At 36.3% G+C, this 27,775-nt stretch overlaps 2 protein-coding genes across 3 annotated transcripts in view; one reads left to right on the top strand and one right to left on the bottom strand.

Annotated features, from left to right (window-relative positions):
* Positions 1-3,042: 3,042 nt before the first annotated feature.
* The window catches only part of LOC128547920 (nischarin-like), a 43,827-nt gene continuing 19,094 nt past the window's right edge, over positions 3,043-27,775 (top strand). The window contains exons 1-14 of one of the 2 annotated variants that reach the window (XM_053521809.1): positions 3,043-3,225; positions 5,107-5,190; positions 6,397-6,579; positions 7,118-7,166; positions 7,379-7,474; positions 11,039-11,106; positions 11,593-11,685; positions 12,540-12,635; positions 13,807-13,932; positions 18,430-18,625; positions 19,067-19,125; positions 20,296-20,424; positions 26,207-26,314; positions 26,956-27,043. In XM_053521809.1, coding sequence (XP_053377784.1) covers positions 3,139-3,225; positions 5,107-5,190; positions 6,397-6,579; positions 7,118-7,166; positions 7,379-7,474; positions 11,039-11,106; positions 11,593-11,685; positions 12,540-12,635; positions 13,807-13,932; positions 18,430-18,625; positions 19,067-19,125; positions 20,296-20,424; positions 26,207-26,314; positions 26,956-27,043 — 1,462 coding nt within the window. In that variant the 5' untranslated portion in view covers positions 3,043-3,138. Of the gene's footprint in view, positions 3,226-5,106; positions 5,191-6,396; positions 6,580-7,117; positions 7,167-7,378; positions 7,475-11,038; positions 11,107-11,592; positions 11,686-12,539; positions 12,636-13,806; positions 13,933-18,429; positions 18,626-19,066; positions 19,126-20,295; positions 20,425-26,206; positions 26,315-26,955; positions 27,052-27,775 lie in introns of both variants that reach the window. The other variant, XM_053521808.1, reaches the window with a different exon arrangement.
* On the bottom strand, positions 21,880-25,452 carry LOC128547921 (uncharacterized). The gene is made up of 2 exons (XM_053521810.1): positions 25,185-25,452; positions 21,880-24,234 (listed from the first exon to the last, which is right to left on the bottom strand). Exon 2 carries the CDS (start codon positions 24,231-24,233, stop codon positions 23,046-23,048), a length of 1,188 nt encoding a protein of 395 aa, XP_053377785.1. The 5' UTR covers position 24,234; positions 25,185-25,452; the 3' UTR covers positions 21,880-23,045.

Raw genomic sequence — 27,775 nt, 5'->3', positions numbered from 1 at the left:
TGTCACAGTGAAAGAAGTGACCAATTGTTTCTTTATAACTAACTGTGAAGTAGAGTATGCCAAAATTACATTGAAATTAAAGAATTAAAGAAACTTTTATACGTCTCTTCTTCTAAATGCCGTAATTGAACTCAACAGACCTTGAATATCTTGTAGATTATTTAAATCTCCTTAATTCCACCAAAACAATCTTGTATGGCGGCTTCATATAAATGCCCTGATATAAATTAGGAAACACACTCCGTAGCAACAATCAATTGGCATTATGAATGAATAGATCTTAGTAAAATGTATAAATATATACACGAATGACCCACCAGGAACGAGAAACTTCTATACCTTGTCTTCACCACTAATTCATTGTCAATAAAGTCATCAATTAACGCTCTAGAATTTCTGACCACGCTTTCTTGTCATTTTTGATGCAGACATCCGCTGTTCCTATAACAGTCAGAAATATCTGAAAGTCCACCAATTCTTCAAAGCCAATTGACAAGTATAAATGCTACTATCACTTGTCTCTGATACAGAAGAACCATGGCCGCTCTGTAACATAGAATTACTCAACCCATAAATAAACAAGTACCATCAAAAACCTATGAAAGCAAACAGTCACTACCATGTGTGAATAACAAACTACACAGAACACTGAAGAAGAAGGCTCACCTAGACACACAAAAAAAAGCTGGTCGAAGTATAGACACTTCCAGAAAGAGTGTAAACGACAATATCGAGCTGCAGAATGGAACCACGTCAACATGGTCATTGAAGAAGTCATCCAGTCCAACAACTCCAAACCATTCTGGAAGGATATCAAATCCCAGAAACAAGATAACATAGGCACAACACCTCCGAAACAGAAAGGAGATTTCATCACAGACACCGAAGCGAAAGTCGACATCCTCGTAGAACCATTCCAATCTATATTCACTAGAGATAATGATTCCACCAAACCTAAAGTCAGCACAAAAGAATGAGCCCCAAATTTATTGTTGAAAACCTGCACCAAAGAATTATCACCTGGGCTATGCGACATTTATCAATACTCTGCTGATACAGACAAACTACCTTTAGGCGACTGGCGGAATGCATTCATATTCCCAATGTTCCAGAAGGGCGACAGACATCTCGCGTAGAATTACAGACTAGTTTCGTTGACCTCCATTCCATGCAGATCCTCGAGCATATCGTCTACAGTCACATTTTTAAATTCATCGACTTCCACAAAACAGTAACAACCTTAACATGGCTATCGTTCTGGTTTAACTCTTCATGTCTCATCAAATCATTCAACAATAGATGTTGCTATACTCGACAGTAGTAAAGCCTTTGATACAGGCCCCATAACAAACTCCTTTATAAACTAGAATGCTACGGCATACAGGGCGAGCTTAACAATTGATTGCCGTGTTTCCTGACAGAAAAGAAGATGGACGTAGTCTGCGAAGGCGACACTCCAGGAGCATCCGGGTCAAGTCAGTGACCATTCAAGGCTACAAACGATCTACAGGAACTTGAGAAATGGGTCACCATATGGGGAATTCGCTTCAACGCTGATGAATGTTACATCTAAAGTATCTGAAACAAGTCTTCTCAGTTTTATAAACTCAACAAACTTTCCTCCAACAGATACCCAGTAACCCGTATGTTGATGTCACCGCTGTAGAAGGTCACCATTGTCCAATATGTGCAGGAAAAACACTCAACTACAGGTTTTCTTCTTCGCAGCCACGAGGACTGTCCATTTGAAAGCAGAAACTCCGCCTACATATCACTCATCCGTTCCATCCCGGAGTACGGATTCACTCTATGGGACCCTTTACCTCTCTTAAGTCATAAATTCCATCACAATATCCAGCGACAGACAGCACGCTTCATTAAGAAGGATTACAAGACCCGGGACGAGGGCTGTGTCACCAACATGCTGCGAGTGTTCAGCCTGCCACCACTCAAACAGCATGGAGAATTCAACAGATTTACCTCCCAAAATTATGGAGGATATGGTGCCGCCAGTGGACAACTTGGACTTCTTAATTAGACAAAAGCTTTAACACAGAGTTAAACGAGTCAAATATACTAACTTTGAACTACAAATATTTTTAATAACCAGAAGCTTTCAAATTAGTTCTGTAGATCTTTTATCTTTGCAATATATGTATATGCTATATATACTTTTAACCCCCATGCACAATACATATCTTTTAAACTAATAACTGCTCCTGACAAGCGCCTGCCAAGTGTAATCAGTGTTGATTTTATGGCAGTTTAAAGTTGAAGTTGAACCAGGTCACAAATCACTCTAAATGTTTTAGTGTAAAGTGCTAGCACTGAACTAGTTAAGAATGTTTTCTTTGTACGGTGTTAATTAAATGGGGCAAGCTGGAAGAAAGCATCATCAGCGCCAAGACAGTCGAGGCTTAAGACTAGCCTCCAGAGCTGTTACTAAGCTCGCATACCCATCCGCAGTGTTATACCAACATTAGGATCGACTACGTAACAGACAGACAGACAAAATTCGATTTATTGTAGACAATCAAATATCATCGTAAATTCGATACAAACTTTTCTAGTTGAAAAGCTAGAATAGATGCATACAAACTGTTTTTATCATTTTACCTGCGCTTGTTTTGTGCCTCACATGAGTAATTATTTTTGAAAGCAATATCCCTGGATTGACCCACTGCACACTTGAAGAAGAAAAATATCTTGTATTAAACAAAGTTGCCATTTAGCATTTATTTACATCTAACTTCGAACATAGCAACAACGTCTTTCATCCTTGTCCACTCTTGCTAAACACACCATAGGAGCATACTATTTAGAGGTTTATGACCTGATTAATACCGGATTCTGATTCCGGAATTTAGCCAATACAAAGCTATCATCTTTTCAATTACGGATACTTAAAAACTCTTATTTCTTTCTTTTTATGGTGAATTTTTTTAAAAAAAAATCATTCTAAATAATTGAAGAGTTGTCATATTTCAAATTAATTGCTGAAAATATATTATTATGGATGTGTAGAAATACGAACTGTCGTCCCTAATGTCAAATTCCAAGGGAGCATACTCCTGTAGGGCGTAGGTCAAAAATAACAACAAAAATGATAATATTTCCCGATTAATACTGGTGACAATAATGGCTCAGTTTGGTAAAGACATAGATAATGTGACCGCCAGCAGTTCAATTAAAATCACTGACACGGAGACCACAGACACATTCACGGTAAGAACCTTCAAAGCTCGTTCAACTCGACTGATTTTGCCTTTGACTTCCTAATCCTATTCATAATGGAACTCTGTAGTGGTACGGATCCGTACCTCTAGAATCTGATTGGTTCACAGATACTAACCAGCATTCGCCCGATTGTTAACATTTTCTTTCAAAGCTTAAATAACAGAGGAACATTAAACTTAATGATAAATCACAAGGGATCCAACAGTCGCAAAATTAGATTAGATAAATAACATTAAGTTACATTTTGACAAACCATTTTCTTTTAATTAAGAAATAATATATGGCAAAAGAGTGTTATAACACTATGCACGATAGGCGGTTATACGTCGGGCGTAATAATGACACGAGGGCGCAGCCCGAGTGAAATTATTTGTACGACGTATTAATTACTATTACTGCCCAAGTGTATAAATAGTGTTAAAACGCGGTTTTGCTATAAATTATTACGATTCTAATATGCGCGCTTTCTTGGTCGCAACAAAAACATCGACGTCACCGCATGTTAGCGTGACGTCATTCTAGCGTAAGCGTGTTTTAACAGAGTCAAGCATATTAGAGTAATAATTAAGGCATTTTAGTATTCTGCAAATTTGATAACATATATGGGAAGGTCAGTACATTGAAGATTTTCTTTAACTTGTGTCTGTTAATAGGAATATGAAACAGATTGTTCCATATGGATTATTTATTTAGTGGTAGATCCAGTTTCCTCAGATGTGCCCAGTTTCACTATCCAGCATCGAAATAGTCGAGTGCGCTGTCTCCTGTGGCAGCTCTTGTTCACTGACTTATTGCCCTTTGATTATTCAACATTAGTAAACTATAGCACCATCATAGTGAGGAGTACTTCTCAGCAAGCACATTAGCTTTTATCTTTTTGTAAAAGTTTTTTGAAAACGAAAGTAGGCTGTCAGAATGTCTGCTCGCGGTGACAACTTGCCGGTATTTCATGAACATTTTTCTTAATTTTCTCCAATAAAAGGTATTGTCATTGTAGACTTTAATATCAGATACTGTCCTGTGCTGTTAAATTGTCTTTGCATCATCACAATTTGTGAAATATATTCTTTAGACTGCAGAATTGGGTAATGCTTATGAGTGTATCAGTATCCGGACATAAAATTTTGGATATCCGGATTTTGACCAGCTGGGGTATGAAACAGGGGTGTGCATGGATAAGAATTGAAAAATTAATTTTCTATTGTTAGTTTTGACTGGTGGAAGGAAGATGAGCCTGGCAAATCGCACTGTGTTATATGTAGACTGGCAAAATTTGATAAAGCATAATTATGCAAGGGGTCATGACACATGAGCCGAACAACAAATCACACTACACATGCCTGTTATAATACTGATGCTGATTTAGTATTATTCATGAATGTTTCAAACGACTGCATAAATACATGTTCACTGTGTGTGTTTGTATTTGATACTTGGCATTTTGTACTTATAAGTAAAATATGTGTTGTTTTGAAATGTTATTCCTTTGTGTTGTACCATCAGAACTGTAATATACGGTTTAATTAATGACTGTTTTGACCCGCAGCCTCACTTCTTCCTGTTCTGAGAAAACTTCTCCCTATTTTCACTGAAGGGAGAAGTCAATTCTCCCAATTTTTCTGGGCTAGCTTGAACCCTGGCAACCACTGCCTGGATTTCAGCAAAAATTCTTAGGATGCTTCACTCTCAAGAGGAGTTTAACACGTTTTCTTCATTATCTGTTGGAATGATTTTTCAATGAGATATTTCCCTTCGATTATATAACATTAGTAAACGGTATGTGCCCGGTCAGTAACTTCAACTTTTGTTCTTTTAATATGCAAATTTTGGGGAGCATCCATTGGTTTTACTAATATTTTCTTGTTTTAGATCTATGTTATTGAAGTGACCATTGGCTCATACTCCTGGAAGGTGAAGCATCGATACAGTGACTTTCACGATCTGCATGAGAAGGTTTGTATAGCATTCAAATGTTTACGTGATAAAACTTAAAAATTAAGTGTTCTTTAATTTTAATGGATGAAAACAAATTAATCTCAGCCAGTACCGTTATTGGGTTTTCAACTTTTGTAGACAGTTTTTGATGATTTTTTAGCTCAACTATTTGAAATTTTTCAAAAAGTAAAGCTTTTGTTGTTACTTATTCATCACAAAAGTTTTATATGTAATTGCATAGAGCAGTTTTCTCAAAAGCTACCAGGCCTTCACACATGTCTTTTCCATTATGGGACAGGGCAAGTTACAATTAACTCTGATTTTTGTTTTGTCACAATTATGATTCTTTTTTGTTTATATATAATAGCAGGTTTTTCAAGAGCTGTTGTATTGGAGACTTTCAAACTTTTCATAACTCTTTGGCTTCATGAAATGACCACTGAGACTAAGCAAGGTTTCATAAATTTGATTTACACTTTACAGAGCTTTGCCAGTTTTCTCGAATAAAGCATTTGAGCCGCACCATGAGAAAACCAACATAGTGCATTTGTGACCAGCATGGATCCAGACCAGCCTGCGCATCCATGCAGTTTGGTTAGGATCCATGCTGTTCGCTTTCAAAGCCTATTGCAACTTAGAAGAAACCATTAGCAAACAGCATGGATCCTTATGCGCAGGCTGGTCTGGATCCATGCTGGTCGCAAACACACTATGTTGGTTTTCTCATGGTGCAGCTCATTTGTATGTAAACTGGTAGTATGTGGAAGGGTTTCAAATGTCCGAGTGTTCTTTCTTTGTTCAGTTTTGCCTCAGTACATTGTATAAACCTAACTTTTATCATGCTCTTAAAACAATTCGTTATGCGAAAACTTCTAAAACTTCTATCTAAAGCTGCTGGCTCACAGTTAGGTTGAAATTTTCAGCATGTTTATCTCTACCAAATATCTATATTATGACATTGAAAAATGGTAAAATGATTGAAAGGAAATGTTAGATATTGGTAAAAAAGGTAGGAAGAATTTACTTCCTCCATTGTTTCAATCGCATGTCAGTAAGTTTGTATCACTGATCACTTTCATAGTACCCACATCAACTTTTGAGACAGAAAAACAATGTTTGCCTTATAAGTGTGAACAGAACAGGTTGCTTTAAGAACTCTTAAGTTATATTGTAGGGGCACATAGTTTCATTATGTACTGTCAACAGTTTTCTTTGATGTTTCAGTTGTGTTCCTCATGTAAACTGGACAAGAACCTGTTGCCGCCTAAAAAATTATTTGGGAACCAGTCGGAGAGTTTTATAAAGAAGCGCCAGCATGATCTTGAGATCTACTTACAGACTGTACTACACTTTGTGTCACAGAAAATGCCAAACTGTCTGGCAGCTTTCCTGGAATTTGATCAATATGTAAGAATATGTTCTTTCATAAATAATGAAAATCGAGGATAAACATATAAATTCAGTCGAGACTTTTTATCTCGAATTCCAAAGGATTGGACATTTTACTTTGAGATAATCAAAATTGGACTAAAATGATGTTTTGTGCACATGTTTTAGGGATGGGACTTGAAAATATCTTCGAGATATATGGAATTTGGAGATAAGCGAGTTTGAGATATGGCTCGAGTTTCAACTGTAGTTTTAATTTTAATTTTTTTTTTCTCAGAGAACATTCAGGACTTTTGGATCAGACTTGTTATGATAATTGTTCTCTCATTTTCTTTTAATTCTGCTTATTGAGAAGGATAAGTGTCTAAAATCTTTGCCTTTTAACAGATTTTTATGGAATTCAAGCAAGAAGTGGAATGGATAAGTTTTTTCTTAAATGTTTTATATTTTTCAGGAAGTAGTAGTAAGTTTTATTTTAGAATACATTTAAAATACATCCTTGTGTAAGCTTGGATTGAGAAGGTGTAAAAAGGTGTTGTTTAACTGTCATTTTCAGGAAATTCATGGAATTACCCAAGTTATGGCAGAGGAACTTTATGAGAAAGGTTAGTAAGGAAATGTATTTCGGTACGTTAACATCGTGTTCTGTATCTAAGTATAGTGCACTTTTTTCTGAGGGAGGGTAATAATGATGATTGGCTGGAAATAACAATTTTATGCAGTTGGTACCAAAATCAGTGACAAAATTAATCAGTTCTTATGATAGAACTGAAAATGAATTGTATCTTTCAATAGAAATTAAATCTTTTCACTTTAGGAGATATGATACTACAAACCAGGGAATTGTACAAAACAACTCCACTCCACCTGTATGCCCTCACGGAAAGATTGAAGCTGCCAGAACCTACCTGTGGTATGTAACATTCTTGTTTTCAATAAAGATTCCGTAGCAGATTTTTTTTAGCTCACCTGAGCCAAAGGCTCATGGTGAGCTTTTGTGACTGCTCAATGTCCGTCATGTGTCCGTCAACATTTTCTTAAAAAATCTTCATCTTGAAAACCACTGGGCAGAATAACACCAAACTTCACAGGAATGATCCTTGGGTGGCCCTCTTTCAAAATTTTTCAAAGAATTTAATTCCTTGCAGAACTCTGGTTGCCATGGCAACCGAAAGGAAAAATTTAAAAAATCTTCTTATCCAAAACCACAGGGCCTAGGGCTTTGATATCTGGTATGTAGCATCATCAAGTGGTCCTGTACCAAGATTGTTCAGATATCCCCCTAGGGTCAAATATGGCCCCACCCTGGGGGTCACGTGGTTTATATAGACTTATATAGGGAAGACTTTAAAAATCTTCTTGTACAAAACCACTTGGCCTAGGGCTTTGATATTTGGTATGTAGCATCATCTAGTAGTCCTCTACCAAGATTGTTCAATTTATTCCCCTAGGGTCAAATATGGCCCTGCCCCGAGGGGTCCCAAATTTTACATACTATTAGACTTATATAGGAAAAAAAGTTTAAAAATCTTCTCGTCTGAAACCACAAGACATAGGCCTTTGATATTTGTTTTGTAGCATTGTCTTATGGTCCTCTGCCAAAATTGTTCAAATTGTACCCCTGGGGTGAAAAGAGGCCCTGCCCTGGGGGTCCCAAGTTTTACACTTATATAGGAAAAAACTTTAAAAATCTTCTTGTCTGAAACCACAAGACCTAGGCTTTTGATATTTGGTATGATGCATTGCCTAGTAGTCCTCCACAAGAATTGTTCAGAGTATGCCCCTGGGGTTAAAAGAGGCCCCGTCCAGGGGGTCACTTAGTTATTATATGAATTATATAGGAAAAATACTTAAAAAATTATCTGATTCTATTTCTAAGACTGTTTAATTATAATTACCTGATGACCCCAAGTTCTATGATGTCATTTGACTGGACCTTGACCTGCTGACCTACATTCTTGTTTTTTAAGATACAGCCTCGAAATTTGGATGACATACACAATTTTGCACACGGATCATAAACTGACTTTCATTGACCATGATTGAATGTGACCTACTGACTTTCTTAATTATTTTAGCATCAGTTTGACATTTGAAATATGGAGCTCATATTTCTCAGTTGAGCGATCCAGGGTCATCATGACCCTCTTGTTTTATTAGCTCACCTGTCACATAGTGACAAGGTGAGCTTTTGTGATCACCCTTCGTCCATCGTCAGTCCGTATGTCAGTGCGTCAACAATTTCTTGTCTGCACGATAGTGGTTTCATTTATGATTTTATTTTAATCAAACTTGCACACAACTTGTATCTCCATAAGATCACGGTTCCTTTCTTGAACTGGCCAAATCCCATTATGGGTTCCAGAGTTATGGCCCCTGAAAGAGCCAAAATTAGCTATTTTGACCTTGTCTGCACAATAGCAGCTTTATTTATGATTTGATTTTTACCAAACTGGCACACAACTTGTATCACCATAAGATCTTGGTTCCTTTATTGAACTTGCCAGATCCTTTTATGGGTTCCAGAGTTATGGCCCCTGAAAGGTCAAAATTAGCTATTTTGACCTTGTCTGCACAATAGCAGCTTTATTTATGATTTGATTTTTACCAAACTGGCACACAACTTGTATCACCATAAGATCTTGGTTCCTGTCTTGAACTGGCGAGATTCCATTATGGGTTCCAGAGTGATGGCCCCTGAAAGGGCCAGAATTAGCTATTTTGACCTTGTCTGCACAATAGCGGCTTCATTTATGATTTGATTTTAACCAAACTTGCACACAATTTGTATCACCACAAGATCTTGCTTCCTTTCTTCAACTGGCCAGATTCCTTCATGGGTTCCAGAGTGATGGCCCCTGAAAGGGCCAGAATTAGCTATTTTGACCTTGTCTGCACAATAGCAGCTTCATTTATGATTTGATTTTAACCAAACTTGCACACAACTTGTATCACCACAAGATCTTGTTTCCTTTCTTCAGCTGGCCAGATTCCTTCATGGGTTCCAGAGTTATGGCCCCTTAAAGGTCCAAAATTGGCTATTTTGGCTTTTGCAGCCATATAGAGACTTCATTTATGGTTTTGTTTGATACAAACTTCCAAAATATCTTCAACAACAATAAATCTTGGATTCCTAACAAATCAGATCCAATCATAGGTTCCAAAGTTATTTATATCTGATTACCTCCCCTGATTGTAATCAAAATGGATTTATATCAGTAAGTACTTATAGGACTTATTTGAAATTTCATTATTGTTATTAGTTGGACTGAGACAATCAGGGTAGATAACTATGGACTGATTTTATGTCAAATTACCTCCCTTTATTTTAGATTAAAATGGGTATATCTCCGTAACTAATGAAGATACTGATCTGAAATTTCATTTATGTCAACAGATTTATTTGGCAGATCCTTCTTTTGTTCACTTACAATATATTTTTTTTTAATTACTTCCCTTTAACGTTACTATAAATAGCTTATTTTTAGTAACTTTTTTATTATTGGCCGTAGGGAAAAACCGAGACCACTTTTCTGTGGTACAACATGGATGGTACCTCCAATTGTATTTTGACATATCTATACCTTGTAAGAATTTTTTTTTCTTTTTGGTTAAATTTCTTCCCTTTGTTGTTCCTGTCCTTTGGACTTAGATATTTTTTCTGAGGACCTTCTTGTCCTCAAGTGCAGTGATAACAGGTGAGCGATATAGGGCCATCATGGCCCTCTTGTTTTGTTATTAGAGTATTTTTTTCTGAAGTGTGTCTCTTATATTTCAAAAAGAGCAGAAGCATATTGTAATAAATTTTGTGGGCCTCCGTGGCCGAGTGGTTAAGGTTAAGACTTCAAATCACTTGCCCCTCATCGATGTGGGTTTGAGCCTTACTCGGGGCATTGCATTCTTCATGTGAGGAAACTATCCAGCAGGCTTACGGAAGGTCGGTGGTTCTACCCAGGTGCCCACTTGTGATGAAATAATGCACGGAGGGGCAACTTGGGTCTTCCTCCATCATCAAAGCTGGAAAGTCACCATATGACCTATAATTGTGTCGGTTTGACCTTAAACCCAACAAATAATACCATATCGACATATCAAAGAAATGTAACTGTTATCTTGGGCAGAATATGAGTGAATAATATGATGTGTTGTATAACAGATTCCTAATTAAAACAAACCTTTGCTATATTGTATTTCCATTTCAATATGTCTGATACATGTAAAAAGTAGTACGGGTAGATCAAATATGGTAGCACTGTTTTGTGGTCACTGTATGTGATGTCATCATTTTACATGTGTCACTTCAAATAGACTTGATTTGTGATATAGGAATTGGTACTAACCCTTTTGCGAAAAGTGTAAAAATATCTTCAAATGGTGGATATCAATTACTTTATAGTTGAAGAAGTAAAGAAATTGATTTGTGATTGTGAGCTCAGAAGTTTCAATATGATAACATAGTCTCCTTCATGTAATTCAGAAAGTGGAGATGTAAAAAGAGATTTGGGCCACATACTGGACTTTATAACCAGATTGAAATGTATACAGGTAAGATGTCTTCTAATGCTTCATACAGGATAGGCATTCAGTGAAGCAATTTCATAATAGGATTGGTTAGATATCAGATATCTGTACAATCAGTTGTTTTTACCATTTAATTTGATTGAAAGTTTGCTGAATGAAATTATTGCTATGAAATATTTACAAAGTGTATGCCTACTATGTCCAAGCCAGGCTTCATTCCTGGACTAATGATTATCTGAAAAATAGACAATTTTGCATATAAATACGTTAGTGAAACTCAAAGGTGTTATAAAGAAGCAGGAAGGGGAGGTAAATGTTGACATTTTATCCAATTGGGTAATCAGTTATTAACATCAAAAGTGGTTTGTAACCGTTGACTAGTTTTCAGGCGTTTTTGTTTTTTAGAACAAAACAAAATCGCTTATGCTAGACATTTTTTAGAACATTTCTGTATATTCATACCTAGTAAATTAAGTCTGTTAGGGTAGGTAATTTTTTATATATTTGCAGGTATGTGGAGGGAAGAAAATTGGCAACAGTAACATTGATACATACAGTTTACAGTTTGATCTTACCCTATTCAAGTCCCTGCAAAAACTAGAGGTATGTATTTTTGGAATTACATCTTTTAATAAAATGTTCTTTAAATGGGCTGAATTTCTTCTTTGCACAGTTTTTATTTAGTAATTGTTGACTCTGTTTTGGTGGCAAGTGAATTCGGCTAATTGTATTTACACTGTGAACTGCAATGCTTTGCAATAGAACTGGACTATGTAAAGTATATTAATTGAGAGCTATCCTTCTCACATGTTCACAGCTTGAAGGTTTGATGTACTTTCACATTATGTCTATTACTTGACCATTTATTTCTACATTTGAAGATTCATCTTGTGTATGTCTTGAAAACCACTTGTGTATGTCAGTTAAGACTAGGAGAATGCTAGTCTCAGTGTTAATTGTGAAAAAAAAAAAGTTTCATATTGGGCTTACAGTACATAGTTCAATCTAAAGTTAGTTGACAATTTTCAAGCGATTATCTCAAATGTCAGTTGGCTGGTATTAGTTTTAGATTTGAATTTTTGATGATCTCATTTCTGTAAAGTCATTTAATTTTGTGCACACAGAATTTCATAATTTTGGCCAAAACAGCTTTTCTTGGGGATATACATTCTTAGATTTTGACCTTTGAACATACAATGAATGGGAACTTAACTGTTATCTTTAGATTAATTATTGTGGATTGAACTAACCATGAACTCCTTGCAACTTAGTCCCGGAGAATATGTATGATTTCACAATATGTAATATTCCACAATATCTTCATGTTATGCAGCGTAACTGAATTCTTTTTGGTGGTTCAGTTTTTAACATTGATTTATCAAGTTTTAAATGGATGTTAAGAATTTGTTCAGTGACATTGGATATTGGTATGAACAGTATGAAGTTTGTATTTTCAGTTGAAGTCAGTTAATTTAGCATTGATTGGAGGCCTGGATACTGTGAAACAAACATTACAGACAATCACAGTAAATAAATCTGTATCATCCATTAAAGTATGTATACATTCTTTGTTTATGAAATAAATACATCCACTGTATTGGACATATAGAAGAATTATCTAAATGCTGGTATTTTGAGGATTGACATAAATGTTACGCCTAAAATCCTATTTTTACGACCTCTTTATTTAATTGAATATATATACATATTGAATAAGTTACTAATGCTGAGTAATCCAGATACACAAAAAGTCTAACATTCAACACCAGTTATGATTACAAAGACATTTAGATATCTGCAAAAAAGTACTGTTTTTATGCCTCAGAAGGTGTATTCATGTAGTCTGTCACACTGTCAACCTGTATATTTAATATGTTTGTTGTCTGTCCCTCTGGAACACTTTGTGTATTAGCCTGCTGCCGGCAAGTGGGTATGCCTTTGCGACCAGTGTAGACCAAGATCAGCCTGCACATCCGTGCAGGCTGATCATGGTCTGCACTGTTCGCTATTCAGTCAGTAAATTTTCAGTGAACATCCCTTTGAATAATAAATGGTACTGCCCAAATTGAATGATGGACCAGTTCATTTTAAAAATTTAGCAGGCTAAGGGTTAATAAGTTTGTTGTCTGTCCCTCTGGAACACTTTGTGTATTAGCTATACATTTTTAAAAATTGAATGAACTGCGATTAATTTTAATGCAAATGTTTAGCATGATGAAGTGTATTTCATTGAAGAGTTAGATCAGTACATGTATGTCCAAGATCAAGTCACAGGAAAGAATCCTAACCCTAACCCGGGACCTCTGTGGCAGAGTGGTTAAGGTCGCTGACTTCAAATCACTTGCCCCTCATTGATGTGGGTTTGAGCCTCACATGGGGCATTGAATTCTTCATTTGATAAAGCCATCCAGCTAACTTATAAAAGGTCTGTGGTTCTACCCAGGTGCCAGCCGGTTATGAAATAATGCACGGAGGGACACCTGGGGTCTTCCTCCACCATCAAAGCTAAGAAAGTCACCATGTGATTTATAAGTGTGCCAGTGTGAAGTTAAACCCAACAATAACAAAAGTATCCCTAACTTGCAGATGAAGGCACGCCGCTTTAGTTCATTTGTCACTTACTTGTTATATCCCGTGTTTTGATGATTGTTTTTGAGTTTTACCAGAGACGTCTTAGACAAGTAAAAAACACTATTTTTACAATACATTGATTTACTGTTACAGGAAGTGTTGTTACAAGATTTACCTCAGTGGAAGGCAGATGATGGTACACTACTCGTATCTTACTGGGATAATATCACACATGTAGACTTCAGTCATAACTCTATCACAGAGATAGATGATGCTATGGTAGGTACATATGCTGGTAACTTGTTGGAATAATAGCATACACATAGACATGTGTCACAACTCTATAAAATGGTGTCTTACGGTGATAATATCACACATGTAGACTTCAGTCATAATTCTATTACAGATATACCAAAGCATTTATGAACAAATGATAGAATAAATGAGTCTTCATTTTGTCTCCTGCAGATCTTTCCCTTAATATTAACAGTTGATGAGTTAGTTAAGTTTTGCTTTACAATTTAACTTTTAGCCTTCTAGCGGCAAGTGATTTTGCCTATGCTACCAGTACAGACCAAGATCAGTCTGAATGTCCGTGCAGGCTGATCATGGTCCGCACTGTTTGTTATTCAGTCTGTAAATTTTCAGTGAATACCCCTTCAAATAAAAATGGTACTGCCCAAATTTAATGATAGACCAGTCCATTTTAGAAGTTTAGCAGGGTAAAGGTTAATATTTTGTGCATTTAAGTTCATTTATAGTTGTCACTAGTTGCTAATTTTAGTGACTCTTTAAAAAAGATTTTATTGTATTTTTTTAGCTCACCTGTCATGTAGTGACAGGGTGAGCTTTTGTGATCGCCCTTCGTCTGTCGTCCGTCCACAATTTCTTGTGAACAAGATAGAGACCACATTTTGCAAGCAATTTTGATCAAACTTGTAAAAAACTTGTACTGGCATGATATCTCAGTTCCTTTCGAAAACTGGCCAGATCCCATCATGGGTTCTAGAGTTATTGCCCCTTAAAGGGCCAGAATTTGCTATTTTTGTGCGTCAACAATTTCTTGTCTGCACGATAGCAGCTTCATTTATGATTTGAATTTAACCAAACTTGCACACAACTTGTATCACCATAAGATCTTGGTTCCTTTCTTGAACTGGCCAGATTCCTTCATGGGTTCCAGAGTTATGGCCCCTGAAGAGCCAGAATGAGCTATTTTGACCTTGTCTGAACAATAGCAGTTTTATTTATGATTTGATTTTTACCAAACTTGCACACAACTTGTATCACCATAAGATCTTAGTTCCTTTCTTGAGCTGGCCAGATTCCGGTACGGGTTCCAGAGTTATGGCCCCTGAAAGGGCCAGAATTAGCTACTTTGACCTTGTCTGCACAATAGCAGCTTCATTTATGATTTGAATTTAACCAAACTTGCACAAAACTTGTGTCACCATAAGATCTTGGCTCCTTTGTTGAACCAACCAGATCCCATAATGGGTTCCAGAGTTATGGCCCCTGAAAGGGCCAAAATTAGCTTTTTTGACCTTGTCTGCACAATAGCAGCTTCATTTATGATTTGATTTTAACCAAACTTGCACACAACTTGTATCACCACAAGATCTTGCTTTCTTTCTTCAACTGGCCAGATTCCGTTATAGGTTCCAGAGTCATGGCCCCTGATAGGACCAGAATTAGCTATTTTGACCTTGTCTGCACAATAGCAGCTTCATTTATGATTTGAATTTAATCAAACTTGCACAAAACTTATGTCACCATAAGGTCTTGGTTCCTTTCTTGAATCAGATTCCATTATGGGTTCCAGAGTTATGACCCCTGAAAGGGCCAGAATTAGCTATTTTGACCTTGTCTGCACAATAGCAGCTTCATTTATGATTTGATTTTAACCAAACTTGCACACAACTTGTATCACCACAAGATCTTGCTTCCTTTCTTCAACTGGCCAGATTCCATCATGGGTTCCAGAGTGATGGCCCCTGAAAGGGCCAGAATTAGCTATTTTGACCTTGTCTGCACAATAGCAGCTTCATTTATGATTTGATTTTAACCAAACTTGCACACAACTTGTATCACCACAAGATCTTGTTTCCCTTCTTCAGCTGGCCAGATTCCTTCATGGGTTCCAGAGTCATGGCCCCTGATAGGACCAGAATTAGCTATTTTGACCTTGTCTGCACAATAGCAGCTTCATTTATGATTTGAATTTAATCAAACTTGCACAAAACTTATGTCACCATAAGGTCTTGGTTCCTTTCTTGAATCAGATTCCATTATGGGTTCCAGAGTTATGGCCCCTGAAAGATCCAAAATTAGCTTTTGACCTTGTCTGCACAATAGCAGCTTCATTTATGATTTGATTTTAACCAAACTTGCACACAACTTGTATCACCATAAAATTTTGATTCCTTTTTATTCGCCGAAAGGGACATATTATGTTATTGCCTTGGTGTCCTTTTGTCTGTATGACTGTTGGTTAGCAATTTCCCTTCTGCTCTGTAACTCTAGAACCCCTTGAAGGATTTCAAAGAAACCTGACACAAATGTTCACCTCATCGAAACAATGTGCAGAGCGCATGTTTCGGATGGCTCACTTCAAGGTCAAGGTCACACTTAGGGGTCGAAGGTCATATGACTTTGTTTTGTGTGTATATTGCTCTGCATTTGCGTCGATTGCAGTGCTCTTGTTTTTATTTGGCAGATCCTTTTGTTCACTTACAATAATTTTTTTTAATTACTTCCCTTTTATGTTACTATAAATAGCTTATTTAAGAAACTTTTTAATTATTGGCCGTAGGAAAAACCCGAGACCACTTTTCTGTGGTACAACATGGATGGTACCTCCAATTTTTAGGTGTTTTTTGACATATCTGTACATTGTAAGATTTCTTTTTTAATTTTGATTAAATTCTTCCCTTTGTTGTTCCTGTCCTTTGGACTTCATCAGTCAAAATTTTGCTCCTAACCTCCTCTGATGTAATCCTTCAGGCATGAAACTACTGGCCTAATTTGAAAATAATTTTATTTGAAGTAACTTTAAGAAAATTTCAACTATATTTTCTCATAATTCTTTTGATTGATCTTGATTATGATTTTTAGCTCACCTGTCACATAGTGACAAAGTGAGCTTTTGTGATCACACAGCGTCCGTCGTCCGTGCATCTGTGCGTCCGTCCGTCCGTAAAATTTTCCTTGTGACATCTCTAGAGGTCACATTTTTTGTGGGATCTTTATGAAAGTTGGTCAGAATGTTCATCTTGATGATATCTAGGTCAAGTTTGAAACTGGGTCACGTGCCGTCAAAAACTAGGTCAGTAGGTCTAAAAATAGAAAAACCTTGTGACCTCTCTAGAGGCCATATATTTCACAAGATCTTCATGAAAATTGGTCAGAATGTTCACCTTGATGATATCTAGGTCAAGTTCGAAACTGGGTCACGTGAGGTCAAAAACTAGGTCATTAGGTCTAAAAATAGAAAAACCTTGTGACCACTCTAGAGGCCATATATTTCACAAGATCTTCATGAAAATTGGTCAGAATGTTCACCTTGATGTTATCTAGGTCAAGTTCGAAACTGGGTCACGTGGGATCAAAAACTAAGTCATTAGATCTAAAAATAGAAAAACCTTGTGACCTCTCTAGAGGCCATATTTCTCAATGGATCTTCATGAAAATTGGTCAGAAGGTTCACCTTGATGATATCTAGGTCAAGTTCGAAACTGGGTCACGTGGGGTTAAAAACTAGGTCAGTAGTTCTAAAAATAGAAAAACCTTGTGACCTCTCTAGAGGCCATATTTTTCATGAGATCTTCATGAATATTGGTCAGAATGTTCAACTTGATGATATCTAGATCAAGTTCGAAACTGGGTCATGTGGGGTCAAAAACTAGGTCAGTAGGTCTAAAAATAGAAAAACCTTGTGACCTCTCTAGAGGCCATATTTCTCAATGGATCTTCATGAAAATTGGTCAGAATGTTCAGCTTGATGATATCTAGGTCAGGTTCGTAACTGGGTCATGTGCGTTCAAAAACTAGGTCAGTAGGTCGAAAAATAGAAAAACCTTGTGACCTCTCTAGAGGCCATATTTTTCACGAGATCTTCATGAAAATTGGTGAGAATGTTCACCTTGATGATATCTAGGTCAAGTTTAAAAGTGGGTCTCGTGCCTTCAAAAACTAGGTCATTAGGTCAAATAATAGAAAAACCTTGTGACCTCTCTAGAGGCCATATTTTTCAATGGATCTTCATGAAAATTGGTCAGAATTTTTTATCTTGATGATATCTAGGCCACATTTGCTCAAAAACTAGGTCACTATGTCAAATAATAGAAATAATGACGTCATACTCAGTTCAACACTGGGTCATGTGGGGATAGGTGAGCGATTCAGGACCATCATGGTCCTCTTGTTTGACCTTCTTGTCCTTAAGTGCAATGATAACAGGTGAGCGATATAGGGCCATTTTGGCCCTCTTGTTTTTTTTTAAGATTGTGTAAGATACAGAAGATGCTGCAGAAGTGTCCCCTGATTCTTTTGCTTGAGAGGTGTTAATAACCATACATGGCACCTCAATCTAAGTCATATTAAAAAGAATATTTATGCTAGTTGGAGGAGCAAGTGATTGAACAAGCAATGTCTGGTTCTGTAGTGTGGCATCTTACCACTAGGCTACTACATTTGATCTTTTTTATATTTTTACAGACATACGAGGTATTATGTACATGTATACAGAGACCTCACTATTATTTTTTCCAATTTCAGCAACTAATGCCTAAGGTTGTGCGACTTGACCTCAGTCATAACAAGATTACAGAAATCAAACACCTCCAGTGGTTGAGTCACATGACCTATCTGGATATGTCATATAATGATATAGAAGAGCTGGAGGCCCTGCATTCAAAACTGGGGAATCTGAAAACACTAAATCTAGCTGGGAATAGATTACATTCCTTACAAGGTGAGTCACATGACCTACATAGATATGTCATATAACTATATAGAAGAATTGGAGACCCTGCGCTATAACACTGAAATCTTGAAATGCTTACAGGTACCCTTTTCAGGGCCTCTTAATAGATCACTCCCTTTTTCTCAATATAATTTTAACGGTGTCATTGGGAAAGGAAAAGCTGAAGTTTGTTTCGATGTGCAGAACTACGAAATATTTTCACACATGAGTGAAAAAAACTGGCTTATTTTATTAAAACACCAAGTTAAAATTTAGATTTCTACTTTTCTAGGTACTATGACTACCTTTAAGGCCTGTTATAATATAAAGTATATTAATTTGACATTTTTTTCAGAGGAAAGGGAATTTTGGTAAACCTGCCTTACATGCATAAAAAGACATATTCTTAACCAATTTTAGATGTAACCAGGTATTGTGGATGTATTTCAGGTCTTTCAAAGCTATTTTCTCTGGAGCAATTAGATCTCAGCTACAATCAGGTTGCTTTGGTAAGTATTTCTGTCAGCAGTGTGAGTAGAAATAGATTCCAGTTTGCCTATGTCTGTCCTTTCATTCTAGAAATGGTTTATGTCAAACACCTTATCATTTTATTTGTTGTAACTATAATACCTAGGTGAACACCCATTATATATGATCATGGTCTGCACTGTTCGCTATTCAGTCAGTAAATTTTTAGTGAACACCCCTCTTCTAACAATAAATAGTATTACCCAAATTGAATGATGGACCAGTCCATTTTAAAACTTTAGCGGGCTAAAGGTTAAGTAGTCACTTGCTACTACAGATAAAGTATTTTGAATTCCCAACTTTTAGGAAACATGACTTCTTCCCATGTCAACCTAACGAGGAAAGACGAGGTTGTTCTGGTAATAAATCACCTTATCTTTCCTCTAGGGGAAAACTCAACCTACACATGTGCATTATAACATCATATTACAAAGTCATAGACAGAATTCCTGTGTGTGATCTTATATTTACAAAAATCTATAAAAATATTGCAGTGACATTGACAGGACAAAAGAAAATATTATGTAATATGTCTGTCTGTGTAAGATATGTGTTTCCTAAACCCTATACTGTAAAAGCAGATATTTTCTTGAAGGTTTAATTTTCTCTATAATTGCAGGGCCTTACATCTCTCGAAAATTAATCCTTGTGTAAATATTTACCATTTGTTTAATTGAAGTAGGATACAATTTTTACAATTTCGCTAATATTAAAATCTCGCGAACATACTCAATATTTCAAATTCGCAAAATTTTGACCCAGCAAAAAAATGTGCTTTTACGGTACACAGCATTGATGAGAAACCTCCCAGCACTCAGTTTCTCATTCCCTGTCATCCATTGGGTTAGGAAAAAATCTGTGTTACACAGGCAGACATGTAAAATCCCTAACCTTTAGCCTGTTGGCCAAGTGATTCTGCCTTTGTGACCAGTGCAGACCAAGATATGCACGGGTGTACAAGCTGATCATGGTCTGCACTGTTTGCTGTTCAGTCAGTAAATTTTCAATGAACACCCCCTTGAATAATAAATGGTATTGCCTAAATTGAATTTTGGACCACTCCATTTTAGAAGTTTAGCAGGCTAAGGAATATAATCTGACATTTGGGCTAATGAGTATGCTATGTTAAGATTTTTGTTGATGGTTTTCAGGTTGATGACATCAAGCCTATCAACAGACTACCATGTGTTGAACAGCTGTTGTTGATTGGTAACCCAGTAACTATCACCCTTGACTACAGAACTAAAACACTCGCCTTGTTTGGTGACAGAGTTAGCGAGGTATAATTTCTAATAGCTTCAAAATATAAAGTCTAACGTTTCATTTCTGTTCTATTATCTCAAATTCTAGGGTATATTTTTATATCAGACTCTATGTAAACAGTGATGTCCTAATTTTTCAACCTAGGTTTAAGGATTTAGATTCAAACTTTTTTCTACAGTTAAGATTTTTAGCTCATCTGAGCACGAAGTCCTCAAGGTGAGGTATTGTGACCTGTCATTGTCCGTTACGCATTGTCCGTCAACATTTGCCTTCTGAACACTAGAGGCCACAGCTGTGACCCAGTGTTTATGAAACTTGGTCAGAATGTTTGTCTTGATGATCTCTAGGTCAAGTTCGAAACTGGGTCATGTGGGGTCAAAACTAGATCAGTATGCCAGATCATAGGAAAAGCTTGTGAACACTCTAGAGGCCACAGTTATGACTCAATTTTTATGAAACTTGGCCAGACTGTTTGTCTTGATGATCTCTAGGTCAAGTTTGAATCTGGGTCATGTGGGGTCAAAAACTAGGTCACCCAGTGAAATCAAAGGAAAAGCTTGTGAACACACTAGAGGCCACAGTTGTGACACAGTCTATATGAAACTTGGTCAAAATGTTTGTCTTCATGATCTCTAGGTCAAGTTCGATACTTGGTCATGTTGGGTCAAAAACTAGGTCACTAGCCCAGATCAAAGAAAAAGCTTGTAAACACTCTAGAGGCCACAGTTGTGACTCAATGTTTATGAAGCTTAGTTGATGGTTTCTAGGCCAAGTTCGAATCTGGGTCATGTGGGTTCAGAAACTAGGTCACCCGGTCAAATCAAAGAAAAAGCATGTGTAGAGGCCACAGTTGTGACTCAATCTTTATGAAGCTTGGTCAGAATGTTTGTCTTGATGATTTCTAGGTTAAGTTCAATACTGGGTCATATTGGGTCAAAAAGTAGGTCAAAAGGCCAGATCAAAGGAAAATCTTGTTAACACTCTAGAGACCACAATTTAAATTTGAAACACATGAGACTTAGTCAGAATGTTTATCTTGATGACCTGTAGGTTAAGTTCGAAACTGGGTCATGTGGGATCAAAAACTAGGTCACTAGGTAAAATTAAAGAAAAAGCTTGTGAACACTCTAGAGCCACAGTTGTGACTCAGTCTTTATGAAACTTGTCAGGATGTTTGGCTTGATGATCTCGCAAGTTCAAATCTGGGTCATGTGGGGTCAAAAACTAGGTCACCAGGTCAGATCAAAGGAAAAGCTTGTGAACATAATAAACATTTGAGAAGTCCAATAATCAATATTTAGTGTTGTGTGCCTACAGACACTTAATATTGACTAGCAACTGAAAATTGATATTACTTGACCAATATTCATGAAACTTGCACATTTTGTCAAACAATATGGTCAGAAAATTTAATTGTCAAGTTTGAAATTATTTTATATTTGAGAGGGTTATAAAGACTCTTAAAAATCCAATATAGATATATATATTGTATTTGTGCTATTTGATACACCTGTAGCAAGTCACTTTTTCACAAAATAGGTGACAAATTCTACAAATACACGCCTGCAGAATTTTGGCTGTAGACAATCAAAATAAATGGAAATACTGGCTTACAACAAGAATTATTACAATGTACTGTCATGTGTAGGAAGTTTGATCAGTCAGAATCTCAAGTTCACTCAAGTTGGTGTGAAACTGTATTAGCTAAACACCTGCAGATATGAATTTTTGCAGCATTATTTCTTTCCGTGTGACGTAGAGATAACATGTAACACTGTAGAGCATCAACAGGTCTGTTCTCCTGTTCCATGCACTGTCCTAGTAAATTTAGTGCTGTTTCTCTGTGTGCAAGGTTGTTTTCTGTTTTAGTGACGCACATAAGTTTGTTCAGTGCTTGTTGCTGTTCCTCAGGTCTCTGTAGATTGTAGAATGTCTTGTATTGTAGAAAATACAGATATGGAAGTGAGTCTACTACAGCTAAGTCCATCCAGAACTCAAGTATACCTCTATGTTGAAGGTCCTCTTGTGTTGATCTAAACATTTCATACTGAAGTTCATGTGGTACACAGTTTATTTCAGCTTGGGAAAATCTTACACAAAGGGCAACTATGTACTTAACGTCTGCTACACCATATTGACAGCAGAGTTGACAAAATCGTCTCTTCAAGTAATACCAAGGGAATCTGTTGCAGGCACATGCAGGCTCAGTAACTTCAGTGTTATATTGTTCTTCTGTATTATTAAGAATACAAGCAACTCTTTCCATATTACCAGTACAATACATTATAGATGCTAGCTTTAGTCTGCCTGAAGCAACATCTGATCTCTGTCCTGCTTCAAGCCAGGCAAGTGCTTGAGGTGAAACTGTCCTGTTAATTCGAATGTTTTGTGAGGCTATCAGAGATCCTATTGATGTACAAAATAGAGGTGCTAGAAGTCTGCATGCTGTCTTTTCTAAGACGTTACCATCTCTGTAGTATCTTGTCAAATGTAGCACTTCCTGTAATAAAATTTTCAGTTTCATTTCTAAACTTTCATCTTTTGTAATATAAATCTCAACTTGACGATGTGAAATGCATGCAGCTGTGTTTCGTAATAAAGTATATGATATGTCCATAATGCACTCCTCTGGCTGTGGTTAATTCTCTGGCTGTGGTATATCATGATGTACTTCGTTTAGCATATTAAGCTTAATCTGAAGTCTTTCACCAAGTTTGTCAATCTGAATTCCAAAAAGAGAAATTCCTTCACATGGTATTAAATTTGACATTCTTTCAAGTAACTGATGTTTGACTACAGTGGAATTTTTTCCTGCCATTAAATTGTTTTCATGATCAAAGAAATGTGGACAATTTCCTGCTAATATACATCTGTTCAGTGTCTGTATACAGAAGCTTAAACAATTCAATATATTACACTCCTTCCGTACACTTGTAGGTTTACTTGCTATACAGTAAAACAAAACAGTTTTACACATGAAACTTGAAATATAAGTTTCTTTGTCAAGATTTTCAATATTAATGTATGTTTTGAGAATCATTTTTAGTAAGATATAAATTCGTATTTGAGTAATATTTAAATTGAACATCAGGCACCGTTCAGCTAATGAGGTAGAAATTCTCCATTCAAAGTCTGCATTTTCACTGGCTTTGCTGCCAACACCAACAACAAAACATCTTGTAGTTTTTGCATATTTCTTCATTTCTGCTGCTGGCCATATGTTTGTTTCTTGTTGATTCAGCCAAGCTGCTGATGACTGGGGCCATGATTTACAAGGAAGTGCTGTTACTATGTCAGTACTTAAAAAACCTGCTGATGCTAATGCTGCTGATGGTCCTTGTCGCTGAAGTCCTTCAAACAGTGTAGCATCAAGTATTGTATTCTTGAACAATATCCGTCCACTTGTATCCTTGACAAATAAATTAGATAAATTGCCTGTTTCTTGTGTAAAAGGAAGTGGAGCATCATTTCTAATCAACTGTAGAAGACAATAACCAGGTGGTGTTGTTTCATTCTGGATCATCAGGAGGTTACCTTTACCTGGAGTCCATACATCCCAGTCCTGTATCACAATGACATTATCTAGACAGGAAAGTATATCAGTATCTGATTGCAGTCCGCGTGTTGTGGTGCCTTCTGATTGACTTCCCATTCTATATTGAGTCACTTGTCTATCAGCTGCTCTGCTTGTGATTACGTGCATGGTTTCTTGCAGTAAATTTGCCCTCCTCCTTTTCATCACAATATTTTCATTAACTCCAATATCATCCAGGACCTCAGAAAGTCTCATGGATATATCATGATAGTAATCTGGTGTATGAAACATTCTGAAACATGATTTTGAATATATGAACCATCATGTACGTTTTCATTTTTTTGTCATTTTCAAGTATAATTTGGTAGAAATTATCATGAAAATATGAAAAAAGTATAATATATAATTACTGCTTAAAATGACGATAACATATTAAAACTTTTATTTAAAACTATCCTATTAAAAAAAAAAATTTTAGTACAATTACAGATGAGTTAAAATAAGGACATGTCTGTCACAGAAAAATATTTACTAATTATAATAAATGTTTTAGAGATAGGTCTAAAAATCATTTAGTAAACAGTTTCAAACATTTTTTTGGCTTCTGTATGTCTTTCAGATAAACATTTTATTGATAAAACCATTTTAAAACTTACGAATGATCTTGACAGCTTACTTTCATTATTATGAAAACTGCTCGTCTGAATTTGCTGGTCAAAGTAATTTGGAAATGTTTCATAAATGTCTCGGTTCTAAAATTGTTACCTGTATGAGAGCAATCTAGGGCCACCATGGCCCTCTTTTTTAAAAAAATGCAAGTTTGTTAAATGAAGAAAGGACTTAATTATAAAAATGAATGTCATACACAAAGGTGTAAAAAAAAAATTGTTCATTTCTGGTATCCCGACCTACCCTAAATGTTTGGCCCGACCCTAAATGTTTTTATTGCCTTGGAGAAAAATTTTTCAACCTTTTGACAAAAAGTTGCAAAACTGCACTTTTTCTGCTTTAAACATGATCAGTGATGTTAGAAATCAACTTACTGATGCTCTAAAAGTATAACCCCCTTATTTGTATTCATTTTTTGAACAAAAATAATTTCCGAAAAGTCCCACTTAATAAAAAAAAATTTCCGACCTACCTACCCTAATTTTTTTGAGCATGTTACCGGAAACAAAGAATTTTTTTTTTAGGCCTAAATGAAAATTTAAAAAACTGATAAAAGAAAATGAAATAACTAACCTGCTGACTATTTACAGAAAAATGAAATTTATTGCCTACGGAGATTTGATTTTCCAAACAATTTAACTTCCTCTTTTGGTTTCAACTAATTTTCCAAGGGAAATGACTGTCTTACATAATTGTGTATGATAGTTATTTGCATTAAGTCCCTTATATTTTATCATGTGTTTAATTGGGTTTTTTAAGCTTGACTATATGAACTATTTGGAAGCAATTTTTGTTGGTGCTGGTGCTTGATTCCACAGTTCTACCGAGTTTGTTCAAATTATGCCCCTGGGATGAAAAGAGGCCCTGCCCCGGGGTCCCAAGTTTTACATAGACTTATATAGAAAAAAACTTTAAAAATCTTCTTGTCTGAAACTGCATGGCCAAGGCTTTTGATATTTGGTATGTTGCATTGCCTTGTCGTCCTCTACCAAATTGTTCAAATTATACCCCTGGGGTGAAAAGCGGCCCTGCCCTTGGGGTCCCAAGTTTTACCCAAATAAACTTCTTGTCTGAAAATTCGATGGCCTAAGCCTTTGATATTTGGTATGTAGCATTGCTTAGTGGTTCTTTAACAAAATTATTCAGATTATGCCCCTGGGGTGAAAAGAGGCCCCACCCCTGGGGGTCACATGGAAATGAGTTATATAGGAAAAAATACTTCAAAAATTATCTCATCATATTTCCTAGACTGTTTAATTATAATTACCTGATGACCCCAAATATGGTAATTAGAGGTCACTTGACTGTTACCTTGACCTACTGACCTACTTTCTTGCTTTTTACAGTGTTGAAATTTGGATGACATATAGTCTTGCACACCAGACTTAACACTGACTTTCAGTGACCATGAATTTGACCTACTGACCTACTTTCATAATATTTTAGCATCAGTTTGACATTTGAAACATGTAGCTCATATTACTCAGGTGAGCAATCCAGGATCATCATGACCCTCTTGCTCAATATGGCAGATATCCTGAATAAAAATGCTTGTAGTTACATCCTTAAAAATGTAGCTTTCATGAACATTTCAGATATGTCTGGATAAAGAAGTGACCACTGAGAAAGAACTTGACACAGTGAAAGTGTTACAGGCCATACAGAAATCCAAAGATAAAGCAAAAGAAATCAACATAAAGAAGGTGACAATAGGTCCTTTCCCCATTTTTGTGACCTCACTCCTATATTTCTACACCAAAAACTTCTCTTGACTATTAGTCCAGATGCTTCTTACTCTGTATTTTTTATAACATTAAAAAATTCACACTTCCACAGATGGACTTGCCCGATATGTATGGGATATTCATGACCGAGTAGTAAAGGTCTCTTACTTAAATCACTTGCCCCTCTGCTGTGGTTTTGAAACCACACCTTGGGTGAGCTCAGTTATAGAAGGCTGATGGTTTTACCTGGTTGCATGCTCATGCCTGAAATAATGCCTGGAGGGGCAACTAAGGTCTTTTTCCTCCATCAAAAGCTTGAAAAGTTGTCATATTACCTAAATTTTGTCTGTGTGACTCTAAACCAGAGAAAAAAAATCGTATGATCAGTGCTTCATCGTTCTGTACCTGTATTGTTTTCTGGAAATAACTGACAACTACCCATATGAATAAGAGGTGAATAAGAATGAATGAATAGAGGCGTATTGTTTCCTTTGGGTAGGGATCACTGAGCTAACAAGGCAGGTTTAATTTAAAGAAGGTATCTGAAAATGTGACAAGATACGTATTGCTTAGTAATATTTACCCAGTTGTATTTTACCTAGAAACTTACTGTATTTCAGGCCGCTAGTGGTGCCTCTCTCACCGATCTATCACACACTCCAAGTTCCAGCAGCCTAGGCGGTTACCATGGCAACACACAATCATCAGGTAATAAAGTATGTATCTCCTCCTAGCACCTCCTGCTTTTTTAAACCTTGATTACAGTAACACACAAAATATCAGCCAAGAAATGTCACTTCATTTCCAAACACAATAGAGTTCCCTGCAGTTAGAAGGGATTTTACCATTTTTGTGTGGAATCTGGATAAAATCCTCCTTATATGAAATTCCAATAATAATTTGTCCATGAAGGCAAAATTTCCTCGTAAAGATTTTGTAACTTGCACAAAATCCAAAGTTTAAAACTCAAATTTGAATAAATTATAACTTTACCTATATTTTAGTTGCAGCTGAAAACTTTGTACTTTCAGTATTTTCAAAAGATTTCGAAAGGGAAGATTTTCCTACACAATTCAAAATGAATAGGGGGAATTTTGTCCTACATTCAGTCGATGTCCCTGCCTCAGAGAATATATCAAAACTGTTAATCTGTTTGCCAAAAGTATATCTCCTCTTACAAATGAGGTGTTTCTATGTACAGTAAGAATTACAGTGAAGAATAAACTAGTGTCAAAACAGGCAAATAACAACAACAGCAAGGTTATCTAATCCTTTGAATGTTGTTAGCTCACCTGTCACAAAGTGACAAGGTGAGCTTTTGTGATCGCGCGGTGTCCGGCGTCCGTGCGTCCGTAAACTTTTGCTTGTGACCACTCTAGAGGTCACATTTTTCATGGGATCTTTATGAAAGTTGGTCAGAATGTTCATCTTGATGATATC

Source organism: Mercenaria mercenaria, chromosome 13 (genome assembly GCF_021730395.1).
Source record: "Mercenaria mercenaria strain notata chromosome 13, MADL_Memer_1, whole genome shotgun sequence".
NCBI lineage: Eukaryota > Metazoa > Mollusca > Bivalvia > Venerida > Veneridae > Mercenaria > Mercenaria mercenaria.
The sequence above is the reverse complement of the archived record's forward strand: the minus strand, read 5'-3'. Positions and strand labels throughout refer to the sequence as shown.